The sequence below is a fragment of the Equus caballus genome, chromosome 27 (assembly GCF_041296265.1).
Source record: "Equus caballus isolate H_3958 breed thoroughbred chromosome 27, TB-T2T, whole genome shotgun sequence".
Lineage (NCBI taxonomy): Eukaryota > Metazoa > Chordata > Mammalia > Perissodactyla > Equidae > Equus > Equus caballus.
The window spans coordinates 24,574,341-24,593,781 of record NC_091710.1 but is presented as its reverse complement, the minus strand read 5'-3'; the positions used below and the strand labels follow the sequence as shown (position 1 = coordinate 24,593,781).

Below are 19,441 nucleotides of genomic sequence, written 5' to 3'. Positions count from 1 at the left end.
GTCTTAAAGACTAAGTGAAAATTGGTGTTTTTTAAAAAAATTACATTTTCTGTACCAGAAGACTCCTTGAGAAAAATTTGGCTGAAATCCAACAATATTTAAAAGATTTTTGTGTAATATGCTTCAGCTTGTCAAAATGCCAAGAAGCAGTAAGATAACTTTCTTTAAAAAATGGCCAATGCGTGCACATGGTACAAAATTCAAAATGTGGGAAAGCTGATGTGGTGACAACTTTCTCCTTCCCATTCCAGTCCCCCAGCCACATATTCCCCTAGCCAGAGGCAACCAGTATTACTAGTTTCTTGTGTGTCTCTCCAGAGATATTCTCTGGATATAGAAGCATCAAGATAACTTTCAAATCTTCAGCAATTGTTTGGGCAAGGTATTTTTAATTCATGGATTTTGTGTAATTGGTATATTAACTATCCATGTGGACACACGATTTCAAGAGTTAAGAGGAATTTCTGGCATGCTTTTGTCCATAGTGTGTTAGAGTAAGAATGCAGAATTCCATTGGGGAAAAAAAATCTCAAAAGAAGATTTCAAGCGACAGATCTGTACTTTCACCAAAATGCAAATTCTGCCAAGGGTAAATTATGAAATTAGTGTTTTTAGAATTAAAATTATACATGGACTTTTTGAGAGTTAAAAAAATACTGTAAGTGCAATTTTGTTTTATGTGTTTTCTGTAGTAGTCTTATTTTTTTAAACAATTCTTGTTTTTATAACAAGATATACTTTGTCTAATTTAAAAAGAAGTAAAAACTAAGCGGCCATGACATGGGACAGTCATGTTAAGAGTTAGCACTCCTCGGTGTTAAAGTCCAAGCCACTAGAGAGAGAGAAGCTGTGAAACTCAGCAGACGTCTTACTAACACAGAACCATGGTGACGCCTGTTTAAGTTTTCTTAAAATTCATCTTTGGTTATATTGTTATGTTTTGCTTTACATTTTAACCTTCAGCATTCATTTAGTACATCTAGGATATATATCTTTTTTATATATTTATGTATCCACTTATATACAAAAGAGTGCCACTTTAGTGTTAAAATGTCTCTAAGGCAAAGCAGGCAATTATATGTTTGCAAGCAGGGCTGCATATTAGATTTTGCTTCAGAGCCCATTTTTATTATTTCAGCTGAGCATAGGACAACTTGATGAATACATTCATTAGGAAAACATCTGTTTTTGTGAGCCTCTTGTCCTCATCTGCAAAATAGGGGTAATGAGATGAATTATCTCTGTTTCTGACTAGTTGCTGTGCACATTAAACAGTAATGCATGTCAAGTGCTTTGATAAACTCTAAAGTGCTACAGAGATGTTACTTGTTAAGAAAGTTTGTTCTGGCAGTGTCATCAGGATGGATGGGGAAGTGGGGGGAGCCTGGAGGTGGAGATGACAGCCAGAAATTTGTCCTAGAGTTTCCTGATATGTCTGCGGTGGTGGTGTGGTGGGAATGGAGAGGAAAGGGAAGATTTAAAGGCCGTATGAAGGAAGAAAATGACGGGCTTGCTCTCTGATCAGAGGGTGAAAGAGAATAGTCAAAGATTTAATACCTGGTTGACTGGGGAGAGAAGGTGGAGCTGCTGAGAGAGAGGGGGAAGTTGAGAAGGGAACCAATTAGAGGGTGGAAGGGAAATGACAATTGAGTTTGAGGCAAATGTGGAGGAGGCTGAGTTAAGGAAAGGGGTGAAGGAATTGACTTATTGAGGTTTAGATGGCCAGTAGTTAGAATCTTGGAACCTGAACTGTCCAGGGGCTTATCTAGAGGCCCAGGCCTTTGACCATGTCTTTAGGTCACTATCACCAGGATTGGAAGAGGAGGTAGAGGAGCTGGGGAATGTGGTGGCCAGGAGACTTACGTCATGGAGTCCCTCCCGGCTAAAGCCAGTGCTGGTATATGTCAACAAGAAAGGGACATCAGAGAAGAGAATGAAAGCATTACAGCAATGCAGCAATTTACGATGTAGAACGCACTTCTCATTAGGGGAAGGGTTAAGTGCATGTTTTGAGCTGGAGAATGGGGAGAGTAGGCATGGGCGTTTCACCTCTCCTCAAGTTACTATCAGGAAGTGGAGCTACAGGGTGGAGGGGAGGGGGTGTGTTAGATACCAGAGCAGCAGGTACAGCCACTGTCTGGGTCACCTAAGGCCTGGGCATAGTTTGGTTACTTTCCTTTTGGTTATTCTCTCATGCCCGGGTAAGGGCTGTGGAATGTGGGACAGAGGGAATTACACCCTCCCCTCCGTTTCCATCATGCTGCTCTTCTTAGGCAAGTCCTTCTTTTCTGAGAGTCTCTGCCTGGCCTTGGCTTTTGGTGGTTTGAGCTGTGGTTTCTGCCTGTGGGCAGCTATGGTGGCTCATGCCCCAGCTGTGGGATTTCCATGTACATTCCCCTCCTCCCACTAGTTAACCAGCAAGCTGGTTTTGACTGCCTGCTGTGTTCCTTGCTGTCCGCTAGGCTCCCCAGAGGGATACAGAGAAGGTAAGAGGGCACCAGCATCTCTCCTTCCTCCTTTCTACTCTCTGAATCCCTGGTCTTTTGGAGTTTGGCACCCAAGAGCCAGTTTGACCAGTTCCTGCCCTGCCCAGCTTGGGCAACTATATAGGGCCTCTTTCAGTGTAACCCTGCTGGTCCTGCTCTTGTATTTATCTTTCATTGGTAATCAACTGTTAGATAATGAGCAGGTCCTTGTGCATTTGAAGGATTGTCTCATGGGAGGTGGCCTGGTATAGAAGAAAGTGCATGGGATTTGAGAATCAGGAAGGGTTGGGTTTCACTACGGGCCTGGCTACTCAGTACTTGCGTGACCTTGGGCAAGTGGCTTCACCTGGTTCATCCTTCGTTTCTTCGTCTGTAAAATGGGATTGTTAGGATTAAGCGACAGTGTGCAAAAGTAGCTAGCAACAGGCCTGGTGCATAATAGACTCTAAATATGTGTCGGTTTCCTTCTTCCCCTCTCAGGTTGTGCTTTGCTCAAGCTCCAGATCAGTGTTAGGAGTTATGAGCTCTGTCTGTCTTCATCTGGCTGCTCCTTGAGGAAGTCACTTTCCCAAGTTGAGCCTTAGAGGACTCCCATGGTGACTGACCAGGCATGCACAGAGCCTTTGAGTGCTGACATTCTGTGAATTGATGAATCTGTAGTTGGGTCCTCTGGTCATTTCTGAGCTTCTTGTTTCTCTTACTAGAAGATAGGAAAATTTTTCTGTTTCAACAAGAAGTAATGTTGCTTCCAGAAAGAAGGCTTACCACAGGAGGTGGGTCACCCAGTGGGCACCTCAGCTCCTTGCTTGATGATGGAAAAGAATAAACCCTGTGCTTTCCACTCATGGGGCGTGGGAGATCCTTTGAGGTCCTTGGTAGCAGAAGAACATTTGAGCAAAAAACAAGGCCATCCTCGCCAGTGATGGCTGCTAGCCCTTGTGGCAGTGGAATCTCCTTTCTCTCTCCTTGCCCACTGCCCTGCGCTTCTCTTCCTCTTCCCTGTTCACTGCTGGTGCAGCAGTCAGCGTCACTGGTTGGCCGCAGCTGGGTGTGGCCATTTCTCTCACCAGCTGCTGCGTCTCCATTGCAGAGTCGGCAGGACCGGCCGGTGTCTACAGCAGTGGTCCTCAAACCTGGCAGCATGGTGGGATCACCTGGGAACTTTAAAAACATACAGGTGCCTGGTCCCTACCCCAGATCAGATAACACCCTGGGGATGAAGCATGGTCATCAGGTTGTTTAAAAATCTCCCCAGGTGACTTACATAGCAGCCTTCGCACCAACCTGTCTCCACTCTCCATCTGCTCAGATTCTATCATTTCAGATGCTTTCTGTCCTCCTTCCTAGCCCATTCCTCAACTCCGTCTCCCCAAGTCCTTTACTCTGTCTTTGTTGGGACTCAGTCCTTTCATGCACCCTCCACCCAATTCCTATCCCACAGGAACCTTGCCCCAGGTCATGGGAACTGCAAACTCAAGTGAAACCCAAGTTCGAAATATGAACAAACCTTCCCAAAGAAATATTGTCTGCCAGTGGTGGGTAGAGGTCTCCCGTTACTCTCTGACTGTAGCAGGCTTTCATGGACTGGTTTGGGAACTTAACCACCATGCAAATAGTGTTTCATTTAAAAATTGAGGAGTATGCTGTGTAGAGGAATAAGATTCTACTCATGTCCTCAACATGCTTAAAATCTAGTTAAGAAGAGACAGTAGGATATCCTCCAGTGTAGAATCCAGGGATAGGTTTTGTCATGTAGACCAGTTGTTCTCCAACTTGGGCCTATTTAGGGATCATTTGGTAGCATTTAAAAAATGTACTTGTTCTGACCACAATCCACTTGATTCCGATTCAGTGCTTTGTGGGTGAGGCTTGAGCCTGGGCCTTTTAAAATGAGCTCCCAGGAGATTCTGATGTGCACCAAAGTTGGCAAAGGATCAGTGTACGTGAATTCAGAGAGGAGGGAGGTCGTGGCAGGCTGCAGCGGTGGAGAAGGCTTCGTGAAGGTGGGTCCTCGTTTTGTCCTTTCCTTAGAGGATATGTTCTGTGGCCAGGAGAGGAAGCTGGCAAAGGCTCCCCCGCCCGCTCTGACACTCTGCCCCTCCCCAGGTGCTGTTTCTTGGTGTTCCCGCCCTGGCACTTGACTTTTGAGGCCCTCAGCTCAGGCATGTTGGCACATTCTTTCTTGACCAGGAAGTGTCTGCCTGGGGCTGCCACACTGGCAGCCAGCTGTCACCATGAATCTCCTAGGTCCAGTAATTGGAGTGGACACTGACTCGTCACTTTGCATCAAGCCTCAGTGATCCTGGGGCTGTTTTCGCCTGTCATTTATTTTCCCCTGGGGTGGGGAGGAAGGTGGGGGGAAGCTGCATTTTCAGACATTCGTCATATTTTCCTGGCTTCTCATGGTGGAGAGAGGAGGTACTTGTGAGCCTAGGAGCAGACTGTGGATGAAGGGAGTGAGGACACCGCTCCCCCGCCTGTCCCATAGCTGGGTCCAGAGAACTGCTATGTCTTTCCCTCTGAAGTGGGAGAGCTAAAGTGAGGGCAGGGGACTGAGGGTGGAGCAACCCTGGAGAGGTGGAGGGGACAAAGTAGTTGAAATCTGATCGGCTCATATCTGTCATTACTTGTGGGTTAGTGCCCAGATAGTTCCCCAAATCCCACTTCATCACTCATAGTTCAAGATAGGGCTCTGGAGGCCTTTGGACTGTGGTTTGGGGTGAGGAGAGTGAGTTGTGCAAGAGCAGCCCTGAGACTTGGCATCTGCATCTTGTAATTAGTGTTGTGGGTCGGGGATAGGAACTACCATGTGCTCAGCTCTCTCTCTGTATTTTCATGTAATTCTCACAACAGGCTTATGAAACAGGGCTTATTATCTGCATTTTATAGGTAAAGAAACTTGCCTACAGTCATAGGGCGATAATGTTGCAGCTAGAATATCAACAGCTCAAGCTTGTTCACTTACACTGTGCTGCTTCTAGGGTACTGGGGTGGAAGTCAGGGAGCCTGAGCTATAGTTTGGGTCTACCGCCAATTATGTGACCTGGTACAAATCCCCCCACTCATGAGTCACTTCACTCAGGTGCAAAATAGGGGGCTGGCGTTGGGCCAGGTGCTCAGTGTCCAGCAGAGGCTGTGGCTCCATGTGTCGCTGGAGGCCATGCCGACGTGGGGTGGCCTTTGGCAGTCTCACTGCGTGTGGAGCTGTCTTTGCTCGGAGTGGTTCAGGTTCTCCTCTGGGCAGTGTCAGTTACTCACTGGTCTTTTGGGTGCTGTGGCTCCTTTCTGGACTCTGATTTAGGGGTACAAGCCCTATCTCTTTTTCCCCCATAGAGGTTTCCTAAAAGAATAAACAAATTGCAGTCACTATGTAATTGAAAAAAGTGTGTCAATCAAATCATCCATATTTGAAATGCGAATCTGGTGACTCAGAGGCAGCTTGTAGGTTTATGGCCTCATTTGCAAAAGGGGGAGATGTGCTTTCTAGATCTGTCACTGTAAAATTCTAGGGCTCTGGGAATCCTTTTATTGTGGTACTGTCTCCATCCATTTTTTCGTGAATGGGAAATTTCACACATTGCGGTTGCTTCAGTGATATTATAATTAATTTGGATAGTTGGGCCCAGAAGGACTCTTCCTTCCCATCTAAGATACTTCTTAAGAGCAGTTTCCTGGAATGACAGGTCATTTCACTGTTAACCCTTTAAGAAATCTAGTAAATTCCCATTATCCAAGATTTACGTCTGTTTATTGCTTTGAGATGACCCCAGGTAATGGGTGCTTCAAGGTTATTCTTTGAGGCTTATGGAAAAGGTTTCAGAGGTCACCATGAGCTGTGGACAGGTTCTCAGGTCCATGATGGGGAGGGGGGTGGATTTTCCAATTATAAATCGGAAAGGCCACAGCTGTGATTTCTGATCTTGGCCATTTCTTTGATACATTACCATCCCTATAATACTTTGTTTCTGACAATGGAGAAAATAGACAACCAGAGAGTGTGCCAAGGCAGAATATTGCCAGACAAGGTGTCTGAATTTCTTGCCATTTTAAGAGTACATTTACTTAGTGTTTTATAGGTACAGACATCGTTCCATTTGGTACTCCTAATAGCCCTATGAAATAGACTGAACAGCTGTATTTTTTATTTCTGTCTTGTGTGAATCTGTATCCTATTTATTACAATAAAAACTTTGAAGTGGCGTAAAACAGAAGCAAGCCAACAAGGAGAGCAGAGATGTCAGGACAGAAAAAAATAGAATAGCTGACGCTTGTGGAGAGTCGTTTGTGGACCAGGGACAATTCCAAGTGCTTTTAAATGTATTATTAATGCATCCTTACATCTGCCTTGTGAGGTGGGTACTATTATCCCTATTTTTACAGGAGGGAAAACTGAGGCTTAGTGGTCAAGGAACGTATTCACAGTCAAGTACTGGAGCCCACACTTTTAACTACTGTACTAGAATACTTCTCTATAATAACTAAGGTCATGGGCAACGTTAATGTACACATATCCGTGTCAGGAATGATCACTATTGTACAGATGAGGAAACTGAGCTAAAGAACGGGGTCAGTGACTGACTCAAGGTCACAAAGCCAGTAAGTGGCATACACAGAACTAGGACCTTGGTCTTCTGTCTCTTAGAGCTGTTTCCACTGCCTCACATGGCATCCTTCTTAAAACAAAAAACACGTGTCTTTCAGAACCTGGCAATTGGGGCAGGAGCCGTTGGATCTTTGCAGCTGACCTACATCTCGAAGGTAATGTTGGCCTGAAGCTCCGGGAATTTGTGTTCTGCAAGTAGGTTTAGTATCTAAACAAGAGGAAGTATTGGATCCTTCTGGCATTAGCATTTGGGGGTGTTGCATGGGTGCCCCCTTTCTTCATGGTTCCTGTGGAAGGTCTGCGGCTGACCAGGGCTGGGTGGGGCATGGCTAGCAGTTCTTGACTCCTGGGACACATCAGTCAGCCATGCTCCCAGCTCTTGCAAAGGAGGTATAGGTGATGGGGGTAGGAGTGAGACTTGACCTTTTTTGTAATTGGGACAAAGAGGAACACAAAAACAACAGAAAACCCAGTGACTGTAAAGGATTCTCCCAAAAGGTATAGTTAAACAGGAGCAGCTCCGAAATAGATGGGGCTGCTCTGGAATTGTATCAATTACCCGAACAGGATTACTGTGGAGGGAAGGCCAAGAATGCCTGAGAAGGTCCTCAGACGTGCCAGGAAATCATTCAGCAGCCAGATAACTGCTGGAGAGCCTGGCAGGCAGGCTGACCGGCCATCCACCCCCTGGTCCAGTTTGTGCAGATGGGGCGGTGGCAACCCCCCTTCAGTAGTGAGACCCGGGTGGGGGCCGCAGCTGATTGGTGATGCCAACACGTAGCTGCTGAATTCAGCTTCTTTTAGTAGCCCCTCCCTGGAGCTGGCACCACTGCTGACCCGTGATGCAGCAGTGATAAAAAGACCGGGGGATTTAGGGCCTTGCCAGAAAGAGGAACTCTTTGTCCAGTGAGGAGAGCCAGGTGGCGCCCAGCCAGCATTGAGGTTCCGGAAGTCGTGCTCTCCTGAGCACCCCTCACTTCAGGCCTCTTGGGGACCTCTGCTTCCTTGTCCATGTTCTCCCACCCTCAGGGGATTGAGGGGAGGGGGACCCTAATCTGAGTGGCTGCTGGCTCCCTTTTGTAACAAGCTTTGGGGGTCCTTGGGTTTAGCCTTCCATCCCAGCTGGTCTAAGGGTGAGTCTGGAGGTGGAGGTGGCTGCAGGGGCTGCAGGCAGAGTCTGGCGGGCACAGCTGGGTGCAAAGGCGGCCGATGCCCAGCTGTGTCTGAGGGGATTAGAGCCAGGAGATAATGACCTGGGGGAAGGGGAAGGGCCTTTGAAAGCGAAGCTTTGCTAGCACATCTGCGGGCAATTTGTGCCTGCCGTGTGGTAAGAAATGTGGCTGCCTCCTGGGCCAGGCGGGCTGGAGGCCTGAGCCTCCCCTCTCCTGTCCGGTCTTGCTGAGTGCTCATTAGGTCATTTCTCTAGAAGGCTTGGAGACAGAGCATTCGGAGACAGGGGAGCAGAGAACATCAATATTAATGACACCCCAACACTCTCCTGTTTGAGAAGATTTTTTTTTTTTTTGATGGAGGAAGAGTGAATACAATTTCCTGCTGAATCATGATTTATAAATGCAGCTCAGATGAGGGTTTTTAGAGTTCTCAGCTTTGGAGGCTGCCTCATTTAGAAAGGATGGACCTGCCTTTTAGCCCTTTATGGGAGGGGCAGGCCTGATGGGTTTTGCAAAACCCACAGCTGCCGCTGGGTCAGGTTTCACAGAGCCGAGAGCCTTTAACTCCTGCCTGACCCAATGCCAGAAAGCAAGGGTTTTCCCAGAAAAACATTTAGCTGGGTACTGGTATCAAATTCCGCCTTATGGGTTATTTCTTGTTAACCCCTAGGTATTCCCTCCCAGAGGAGAGCATTGAACCGCAGTGTCAGCCCGCCTTGTGGTGTGCATGTGGTCTCTCTGTTCAGGGGTGCTCTTCCGCAGTTCTTTCTTGAGCGCTAGTGTTGGGAAGAACAGAGATGAAAGTTCTTGACTTGATGTCATCCAGGGCATCGATGGCAGTGGAACCAGTTCTTGGGCAAACTAGAAGATGATTGATGCTGGCCTTTGGTGCCACCCACCTTCTCACTTTGCCTGATGGCCATCTCTTCTGCACAGCAAGCCCCACTCTTCCCCCCCACCTCCCAGCTTGTGTCCTGTTTTGTCAGGGCCTTGCCCTCAGTTAGCTGTAAGACAGACCTTCCTAGAACAGTGGTTCCTAACTTTTTTGGGAGGGGTCATGAATCCTTTGGAGAGTCTGATGAAAAGTGGACTCATTTTCCAGGTAAATTAAATATGTGTGTACACACCCTGATTTTGCCTGTAATTTTAGGGCTCGTGGAGCCCCTGATGCTGGTCTAGAGACCCCGACTGAGAACCTTTCCCATCATTCTGTGTGGGTGGCTGCTGCTTCCTCTGGACCCAGGGGCTGAGCTGTACCAGAGCCCCAAGATTGTTCTGCTGCTGCTGCTTCTGCCAGAGGGGCCCCAGCTCCACTTCCGGCCAAGGGCAGACAGGGTGGGGCTGGCTAGCAGTGCCCTGCCGCCGTGAGTTTGCTGCTCCTGTGGTCTGTGTTTGATCTGATAAGAGCAAGTTCCTGAGAGTCTGTCAAGCTGTGGAGCGGCCTCATCTGCGTCAATCTACTGGTGACCTGTGCCCATTCTCCCCTCACATCCCCAACCTCCTCTCACTGCTTACATAAACCAGGGCCTTCCAGTCAACCACTGTTGTGTAGCTACTCAGCGCTGTGGCCACCTTGGGGTGTGCAGATGGTTGTACTTGGCCACCCTCACTAGAGTCAGCCTGTCAGCCACACTTCTTCAAGGTCTTCTGTTCCTTCAACATGTCTGAAGGGGGCTGCACAGCCTCCCTGATCACCAACATGTGGTAGGGGTAGGGGGAGAAGGGTTATACCTCCCAGTGGGCAGGGCTTCTGCTTCTGCGGTCACTGGGATGTCAGGGGGAGGCCAGAGCTATCTTTCTATGGTGGAAGGGAGCACCCATGTTGGCTCTTCTCTCTGAGGGGCACAGCAACAGGTTGATATGATTTCATTTTTGTCTTTTGCCGTTTTATGACTGTAAAAAGGGGACTGGTGATTTCACTCTGGATTTGCCAGTTGGGAAGCCAATCAGAGATATTGAGGGTCTCACCCTTGTTAAGCAGCCCATCAGGGAAGAACCCGAACTGATGTCCTGCTAATTCAGCAAGGAGCTGCTTTGCTGAACAATCTTTCTGTGGTAACCCATGAGGCACGAGCCAAATTATAGGTGTGCCTGCGTGTAATCACGCATACCCCCTGACTGAGAACTGCATAAACATATAAAAACAAAGAAACGGAAAACGAGGCTATCTCTTTGGAAGCCTCAGTCCCTGTAATGAGCACACGGGTAGCATCATCCCAGTGGAGGCTGGGAATGAGTCGTCAGAGCGGACCGTTTGTCCTCCAACCAGCATGAAAAGTGTCTGCCACTGGCGCTGTCTCTAGCTGGTGATAAAGGTCAGTTTTTGGGGGGAAGGGCGAGTTTCCTAATAAGCCAGGGAAGGTCTGGAAGTACCAGCTTTTCAAAGACGTTCTAAAGCCGAAAAGGGAAGGGGAGCCGTAAGATAGGGGGGTCCTGAGGGCCACATTGACCAAGGAAGTTCTACGATGGTGAGGGTCATACAGGAACCGTGGGCAGGACCCATGAGTTTATGGGCATGAGGACCCACAAGAATGTGGAGGCAGAGGGATAGAGCAAGAAAATGCGTCACTGACAGGTCGGAACATCAGACACAAGCAGGATGAAGACACACGCTGTGGTTCAGATTGAATTCCTGGGTCTGAAACCCGGGGAAACAAGAGCCCAGGGGCAGGCCTGGAGCTCTGGTGCACGGTTCCCGGGCGTGGGGAGACCGTCCTGAATTTGGATAGTCTGTGTTTGAACTCAGGATGCGTGCATTCACCTTTGCTTAAATCTACATGTTTTTAGGCCTATTTCAAGACTTTCTTAGGCCCTGTGGCCTCCACCTCACGCCATGGTAAACATATCAAAACACACCCACATCCCTCGTTAAATGTAATTGTTTGGCTGTAAAATATTTGAAAGGAATTTAATCCTTTTACTTCGGGAATAATTTGGCTATGAGTAACTCATTTAATTTATGATTGGCTCTCATTTCTTGGCAATCATCTTGCACACCCAAGGATTCTTGTGAACTAAGAAAATTGAAGCTACTAATTATTTTCAAATGTGATGAAATTTTTGTGAATGTTTAATTGAAACATTAGTGAAGTTGACTTCATGTGACATCTTGTAGGCATTTAATTAAATACTTATCAATGAGCTTGATAGAATGTTACACAGATATTTAATTAAATATTTATTAATGTTGAGTATGTCATGTGTCTTTTGTATGTTGGAGGCCGGGCATTTTATTTTTAGACCTCATGTGTTTTTGTAGCCCTCTGAGAAGCTCACAAGGCCCTCAGCATTTTGACCATGTGTAAGCATGGCATTGCCTGTGTTAACATGTGGAGTGGGATTTTAAAAGAAACAAGGTGTTGGGAGCTATAAATAGTCCCTCCTTGATTGGGCAGCTTCTGTATGACAGGGCGGGCTAAGTGCCTCACCTGTACCACCACATTTAATCCCCACAATCACCCTGGGAGAACGTGATCTTGTTTCTGTATTTGAGAAAACAGGAAATGGGGGTCACACAATGGGGACACTGGGACTTGAGCCCTGGCCCCTTGGCGCCAAAGGCCAGGCTGTCCTGCCTGTCCTTCATTTGGTCTTTTACAGACAGCCGCCCCAGTTCCCGTCTTCAGTATTTGGGGCAGTATTAACTTTGGTTGTTAAGGAAGCTGGGCAGGTCTATCGAAAGAACTTAGAACCAAGAGCGAGCGTCCAGACAGACTGGCGGGTCAGTCATTGTTAGACATTTAGCAACTGTGAGCTATGAAGAGATCTTAATTTTGACTCAAGATTTTTCTTCAGCTCTTGGCTTCTAATATGCCCCCTGTTAAAGCAAGAACCACTCCTGGAGCCCATAGGTGAGAACAAGTAGAGATGCTCTTGGCTGGAAAGGGGATTGAAGGAACAGTGTCCATGAGAGGATTATGACAACATGTGAATAGTTCCTAGCTTAGGGCTCAGGGGAAGGTGGCTGCCCCCTCAGAAATCCCAGGGACAGTGGTGGAGGCCTGCTCCAGGGAGGTTCACCCTCCATCGAGGGTAGTCCTAATCTTTGTGGGCATATGATGGGGTAGGACCTGCTTTCCTTTATTCATTCAGTGTACTTGAACCTGAATATGTGGGCTCACATATACATATGCTCAGGACTGTACACACAAAGGGTAGGATTGAAAAAGCAGGATGAAATAACACAACAGGAGGTATAAAAATGTTTCTGCTTTCTTATGCCCTTTTCCTGAATCCATAGGTATCTCTCTGATTCCATGAGCCCCCCTCTGGGCATGTGGAAAGTGCTTGTTTTCATGATTAAGGAGCCAGGGTGGATATAAAGGGAATTGATCAGTGTGTCCAGATGCAGTGAGTGACATGCGGCGTCATCTTTCTGCGAGCCTAATTGGAATCTGTGTATTTGTAGCAGTACCACCTTCAATTTGGACAGCTGTTTGGGGAGGGGCTTGGTGGTTGAGAGAGCAGTGGAATCTTGCTAGCGTGAATGGGACCAGTAGAGGTTTTGTGGTCCAAAGAGAATTTTGTCAGGACTCAGTGGCTTTTAAAAGTGTTTTTGCAAAGATAAAGATGAACACAGACACCAAGATAGTAGTTAACTCTGAGGGGTGAGGGTGGGATTCTGTGAGGGAGGAGCATGCACAGGGCTTCTAGGAAATGGGACTGTTAACGGGCTATTTCTTAATCTGGATGGTGAGTAATACAGGATTTCCACTTAATTATTATTCTTTAAAATGTTCACTTATGTTTTATATACTCTTCTGAAAAGTTTCACAGTAAAAAAATTTGAAAAAAATTGCTAAAGACATATTCACATTTCTTTTATATTTTATTTGATTTAGGTGAGCATAGCTACCCCAAAGCAGAAACCAAAAACTCCGTTTTGCTTTGGTAAGTAATTGAGCCAGAGGGTGAGTTTTCTGAACACGCCTCCAGCAACTTCCTCTTTTGTGTGGAGACAGTCCTGTGACCACATGTGACTTACACCCTGTGTGTATGAGTGACTTCAGTGGCAGCGATGTTCCCAGGTCTCAAGCAGTACTGCTTCCCTTGGTCTCACTGCAAAGATTGTTAATAACATAAGACAGAGGAACAGGGGCCAGTGATATTTCAGTTTTTCTGATTCTGTGGGGCGGGGTGAAGGTATTTACTAGAAGTTTCTAGAAACCCTCATCTCAGAGCTGAGTAATGATGTGCTCAGGAAACGTAGAGACTTGGAGGAATGGGAGGGATAATAGAAAAGAAGGAATGTTCTGTTGAGGGTCTCAGTGTTGCCAAATGAGTGACAGTGTTGAGAGTGACATAGGAAGCAGAGCCACTCAGTGGATGCCTCTAGTCATTTAGTCATCAGTTATTTGTTTGGCTCCCACTATGTTCTCAGTACTGTACTAAGTGCTACAGGCAGATGCTAGGAAATAGTTTCTGTTGAATATCGGCTCTATGAAGGCAGGGGTATTCCTGTTTTCACTGCTGTGTCTGAGGATGCGGACAGGTTCCTGGCTGTGGCGGATGCTCAATAAATATTTGTTGAGTGATGAGTGAACTAATGAATTCTATGTTTACTCCGTGATGCTCACCTCCTATAGTGCAGGCTTATTTATGTTAGGAGAATAAATTGGTCCCTTGAGCTGTCCTCTCTCCCAACTTCAGGTTGGTTCAAGCTTCTTTGATGCTGTCATTCTCCCATTTCTTTGGGATATCATTGCTAAGCTCAAAAATAACTCTCAGATTTTGTGGTCAGCAGATCTGGAAAAAAAATATAAACCCAGAAGTAAATTGCTGACCTAATGGAGTGCTCAGAGGAAAGAACAGGTTGAACGTGAGGTGAGGTCAAGGTCACAGACTTGATCTCATGCAAGCTTTGTTCCATTTCTCAACTACAGACGAGACTCCTAACCCAGGCCAGTTGTGCCCGTGGAAACAAGGAGCCCCGGGACCGAAATTATATATGTATTGTCATGACTGTAAATCTGTTAGCACCTCTAAAAAGCAGTTAAGCGTGTGTCTTGGTAATGGCTGACTAGCAGCCCCCTCACTGCACAGCAGCTCGTTAAGGCTGTTAATGTTGTCAGATGTCATTCCTGTAGCCAATGGAATAATCCACGGGTTTTTTTTCCGGTGAGGAAGATTCGCCCTGAGCTGACCTCCATTGCCAATCTTTCTCTTTTTTTTTTTTTTCTTTTTTGGCTTGAGGAAGATTTGCCCTGAGCTAACATCCATTGCCAATCTTCCTCTTTTTTTTTCCCTTTTTCGGCTTGAGGAAGATTCGTCCTGAGCTAACATCTGTGCCAGTCTTCCTCCATTTTGTATGTGGGATGCCTCCACAACATAGCTGATGAGTGGAGTAGGTCTACACCCAGGATCGAAACCTGTGAAGCTGGGCTGGGGGAGTGGACCGCGCAGAACCTTAACCACTCGGCCATGGGGCCAGCCCCAAGAATGCACACTTTCAAAGAGACAGAGCAGTGTAGCCTGCTGCTTCCTCCATATTCATGCAGGTCACTTCACACCGTGAGGAGTGTCTTCTACTTTGCTGCTTCAAGCACCTTAGTTTTGTGGAGTGTTTTTGTGGTGTGTGTGTTCTAACCTGGGTTTTTCTCCCTTCTTCCCTGTGACTTTTGCAGTCATCAATGCCCTCTCCCAGAGGTATTTTCTTCAAGCCAATGACCAGAAAGATCTGAAGGACTGGGTTGAAGCCCTGAACCACGCCAGCAAAATCACTGTACGTATGATTCCTTCTCCTTTCTGGAGGGAGTTGGAGCCTCTCCCAGCATGTGGCCTGTTTGGGTGGGGAGCAACTCAGATGGTAGCAGGGCCTTTCCCAAGAGCTTGTTCCAGACCCAGTTCCCCCTGCCTCTTCTCACACCTTGGCTGACTAACCACAAGTTGAACTGAGAGTTTGAGTTTGAATCAAGTTCAGGGGGAAGTTTACGGAGTGTCCCCTTTGTGCTTCCTGGGAGGGCTCCTGGGCAGTTATGTTTTGGGTCATTCTGGGATGCTGATTCAGAATGTGGTGGGATTAGAAAATGGATTGCTGACTATGAGAAATAAAGGGAAAGCATATGAGGAGGGAGTCAGAACTTTTTCCTGGCTTGGAGGATGCTCTTCCTTTGAGAGGTTGCCTGGCGGATCAGTCCAGGCCACTCCACCAATGCATCCTGGGAAAGCTTCCATGTAAAAGCGTCACTGAACTAGTTCACTGACTGTCCTGTGAGTCTCCCATTTTCCTTGACTTGGTTGATGAAGAACTCCTTTCTTCCTTAGAAATGCAGAAAAAGAAAAGGAGAAAGGTGGGAAGGAAGAGAGGGAAAACTGTATGTTTTGGAGAAAAAACTAGACCTTTAGCCAATAATATAGGCAGACTTCTGGCCTGTAAACCATAGTTTGCATGCTGAAAAGTTGGATTTTCTATATCATACAGTCAGAAATGCTTACATTCTAGTGACTTCCACTAATAACCCTTATGTACTGGAGTGAATTATTCTCCCAGATACCTCAGGGTTCGCATGAATAAATTAACAGAAGAGATCTTTGCACCTATCCAGCACTTGTGATGCTGGACCCAAGCAGAGCACAGTTCAGTCACCCAGGTGGTTTTGCTGGTTACTTTATTATTCTGATGAACCTTGGTAAACCCGTGAAAAGGCAAAGGAATGGTGGGCGGGAGGGAGACTACTGCCAACTCACATATGCCTGCCAACCCATGTGCTTGTGTATGTGGCTCTAGAGTGCTGATCGGAGTAAAAGTTTTCTTCGTTCATGTTGGGCTCCTCACTCTTTTGTGTCTTCCACAATTTGGAGAGTCTCTCAGCATCTAATACTTCATTCTCTCCTCCAGGATTTCTGCCTCTGTTCCTGCCTGGTGAACTGGGCCATACAGCTTGCAAGGCAGTGGGGGGCCTCTTTGCCTTTTTTCTGTACCTCGAGCATGGACTTGCTCTAAGCGGCTCCTTCCCCCTGCCTCTTTTCTGGCCCCAGAGAGCAGAAGTTACAGGCTCCAGGAGTGGGAATGAGCATGATGGTGCCCAGAGGCTGGAAGTTCAAAGGCCTGCTAGAATGTCAAAGCCTTCTTCAGCTTCTCCAGAGTCTCCAGCCTCCGTCTTCTTTCCTTTGCTCCATTTATACATCTCTTCACCCCTCCTGCCAAAGGTCCTGTGGCGTAGAAGAAAGAGGAAGGGGGCTCGACTTCCTAACCTTTATGTATCCTGGACGGGTTTACTCCTTTCTCCACTTCCACAAGCCAGCCCAGGTGGTCTAGTGGTTAAGATTTGGCACTTTCACTACCGTGGCCTGGGTTCATTTCCTGGTCAGGGAACCACACCACCCATCTGTCGGTTGTCACAGTGTGGTAGCTGCATGTTGCTGTGATGCTGAAAGCTGTGCCACAGGTATTTCAGATACCAGCAGGTCACCCATAGTGGACAAGTGTCAGTGAAGTTTCCAGACTAAGACAGACTAAGAAAAAAGACCTGGGCACCCACTTCCAAAAAATTGACCATGAAAACACTGTGAGTAGCAGTGGAATATTGTCTGAGATAGCTCTGGAAGCTGAGTGGATGGTGCAAAAAAAATCCAGTAGAGCCCGAGTTGCTAGGAGTCGGAATCAACTCAATGATGCTAACAACAACAACCACTTCTACATCATCCTGTACTGTGTGTCCTTCTTTAGGGAGGCTGGGACACCACACTGGGTACAGACATATTTATTTTAGGGCACGTTATGTGCAAAGTGAAGCAGCAGGCACTTTGGGGGATACAGAGGTGACAGAGGCAACAGGTAATGTAGAGAGCCAAGCTTCACACGTACCCTGTTGTTCTCCCCTCACGTCACTCTTGTGAGACAGGTGGTTTTACTGCCACTTTTTAGATGAGGAAAATGGAAATCAGAGTCTTGCTCAAAGCCGAGACCTTAGTAAATGGTAGAGATGGGATTCCAACCTGGGACCCTATGACTTTCAAGACCTAGGAGTCTATAAAAATATTAAAAACGAGCAAATATTAAAATATGTCACATTACACACCACTTGTACATATGTGGCTTCATTTTAGCCTCATAAAAACCTTAGGTAGGAAGGACAGGTGTTGTTATCCCCATTTATAAATGAGGAAATGGAAATGCCTAGAGATCAAAGTGGCTTGCCCAAAGTTATGGAGCCAGGATGGATCCAGTTTTTCTCCCCATAGATCACTGTTCATTTTCTGCTAAGGTCATTGAGTCCTTATGACTAAAGAAAATGATTAACATATAGCTTTTAAAGAACTGGGTTCTCTCAAAGTATTAGTATTCCCGTATTAGTTTTCTGGGGCTCCTGTACAAAACTGGGTGGCTTAAAACAAGAGAAATTAATTTTCTCACAGTTCTGGAGGCCAGAAGTCTGCAATCAAGGTGTCGGCAAGGCTGGGTTCCCTCTGAAGACTCTGGGGGAGAGTCCTTTGCCTCTTCCAGCTTCTGGTGGTTCCCAGCAGTCCTCGGCATTCCCTGGCTTGTAGCTGCACCACTCCATCTCTGCCTGTCATTGTATGGTCTCTGTACCCTCTTCTTATAAGGACCTTAGTCGTTGGACCTGGAGCCCACCTTAAAGCAGTATGACCTCATCTTGATTTAATTATATCTGCAAAGACCCTATTTCCAAATCAGATCACATCTGGGGTTATGGGTGGACAGTTTTAGGGGGACATTATTCAACTCCCTACATTTCTGAAAAGGGTTGAAAACTGAGCAGTAAAAGTACAGCACAGCTTCCCCCTAAGTTGGATTATTCCTCATAGCGGTCTAGCCCTGCCTGGTGGGAAGAAAGATGAGTCCCTTCAAATTTCATTTCACATTGCAGATAAGATCCATGTGGATCTCCCCCATCAGAGGTGGATGGAAGAGGCACACTCAATTAGGCTTCTGGGATATGGACAAACCATAAGAATGACCTCATTTTCAAGATATGGAGTGTACTTGGTGCTGAGTTTGTCATCCACATGCTGATCTAAAGTCTTGGAAAGCAGAACCGGCTTTGGAAAGGCTCTGGGTGGTTGGTGAGAAGCAACCCACACTGCAGGGGCATGAGTGGTGACAACCAGCGGTTCTCTGGGTGGGCTGATGACTCTGCGAGGCCACATAACAGCCAAAGCTTCTCTGAGTTCTTTTCTGGCCACTGGAACTCTCAAAGGCTTCTTCCCTCTTTCTTTGCTGGATTTCGGGAATTCATCTGGGGGGAATTTCTGCTGTTTCATGGAGGTTTTATCACTAAACATCCCAGCAATAATCAACATCCCCGAAGAATTCCATCACACAGTAGGAAAACTCAGAAAGGATAGGGTAGGTAGGTAGGTAGTGGTATTTAGCGATTGGGAGTCAGGCAGTCCTGGGAAAATAATGCCTACTTGATAAGATTGCTTGAGCTTAGGGATAATACAGTAAAGAGTTTAGTACGTTCCCTGGCATTAAATGGAGGCTCAAAGAAATGGGAATTGCTGTTGCGTCTCTGAGACAGGTAGAAGGAAAAGAGAAGGTGGATTTCTGGCCCGATCTGGAGAGGTGGTGGGCAGAGGTCACCCTTGTCTATGTAAACTGAGTGTGCACACCAGGAAGAGAGGTCTCATCTTCTTTCTGGGGCCCCAGCATAATCACAGTGGTCTTCCTCCTTTGGGTAGAGACCAAATGGAGTGGTCCTCAGTCCCCTTCCTTGGCAGAGTTCTCATGTGGCCCTGAGGTATGAGCTCTTGAAAGCTCTGGATTCTTAGGTCTTTCTGGCTCCCAAGGCTGTAGAAGGAGTGGAAGAAGATGTTAGCTTTTCTCCTGGATGTTAGCTGCTGTTACTTTCCTGGCAGATCCACTGAGGATGTTGAGTTCTTGCGAAGGAGGGGCTTTGCGATGCTGTAGATGCCGTACCAGCAGGGAGTCAGGTTTTACTCTCTGTTTGCTTATTAATCATGGCTTTGGGCAAATGACTGTTCTAGGCCCCTCTTTTTTTGTACAACGTGAAAAATTTCATCAGCATTTGCATATTCTAGTATAAATGAGTGAAGTGGGCGAGGAGGAAGAAAAACAAGACAAGTGAGGATAAATGGCATCTAACATGTGGCCTCGGTTTTTGGGAGAATGGTAGGGACAGTGGCAAACTGAAGAATGTATTCCCTGTCTGAAGAGGGAACTGCTGCTTAGCTAGAAATCTGGATTTTTATGTGAA

The 19,441-nt window shown here is 46.7% G+C and overlaps 1 protein-coding gene across 5 annotated transcripts in view; it reads left to right on the top strand.

Annotated features, from left to right (window-relative positions):
• Positions 1 to 19,441, top strand: part of PLEKHA2 (pleckstrin homology domain containing A2) — a 70,393-nt gene that overhangs the window by 31,495 nt on the left and 19,457 nt on the right. For all 5 annotated transcript variants that reach the window (XM_005606303.4, XM_005606304.4, XM_014736551.3 and 2 more), the window contains 3 exons: positions 7,188 to 7,244; positions 13,103 to 13,151; positions 14,885 to 14,982. In XM_005606303.4, coding sequence (XP_005606360.1) covers positions 7,188 to 7,244; positions 13,103 to 13,151; positions 14,885 to 14,982 — 204 coding nt within the window. The remainder of the gene's footprint in view (positions 1 to 7,187; positions 7,245 to 13,102; positions 13,152 to 14,884; positions 14,983 to 19,441) is intronic.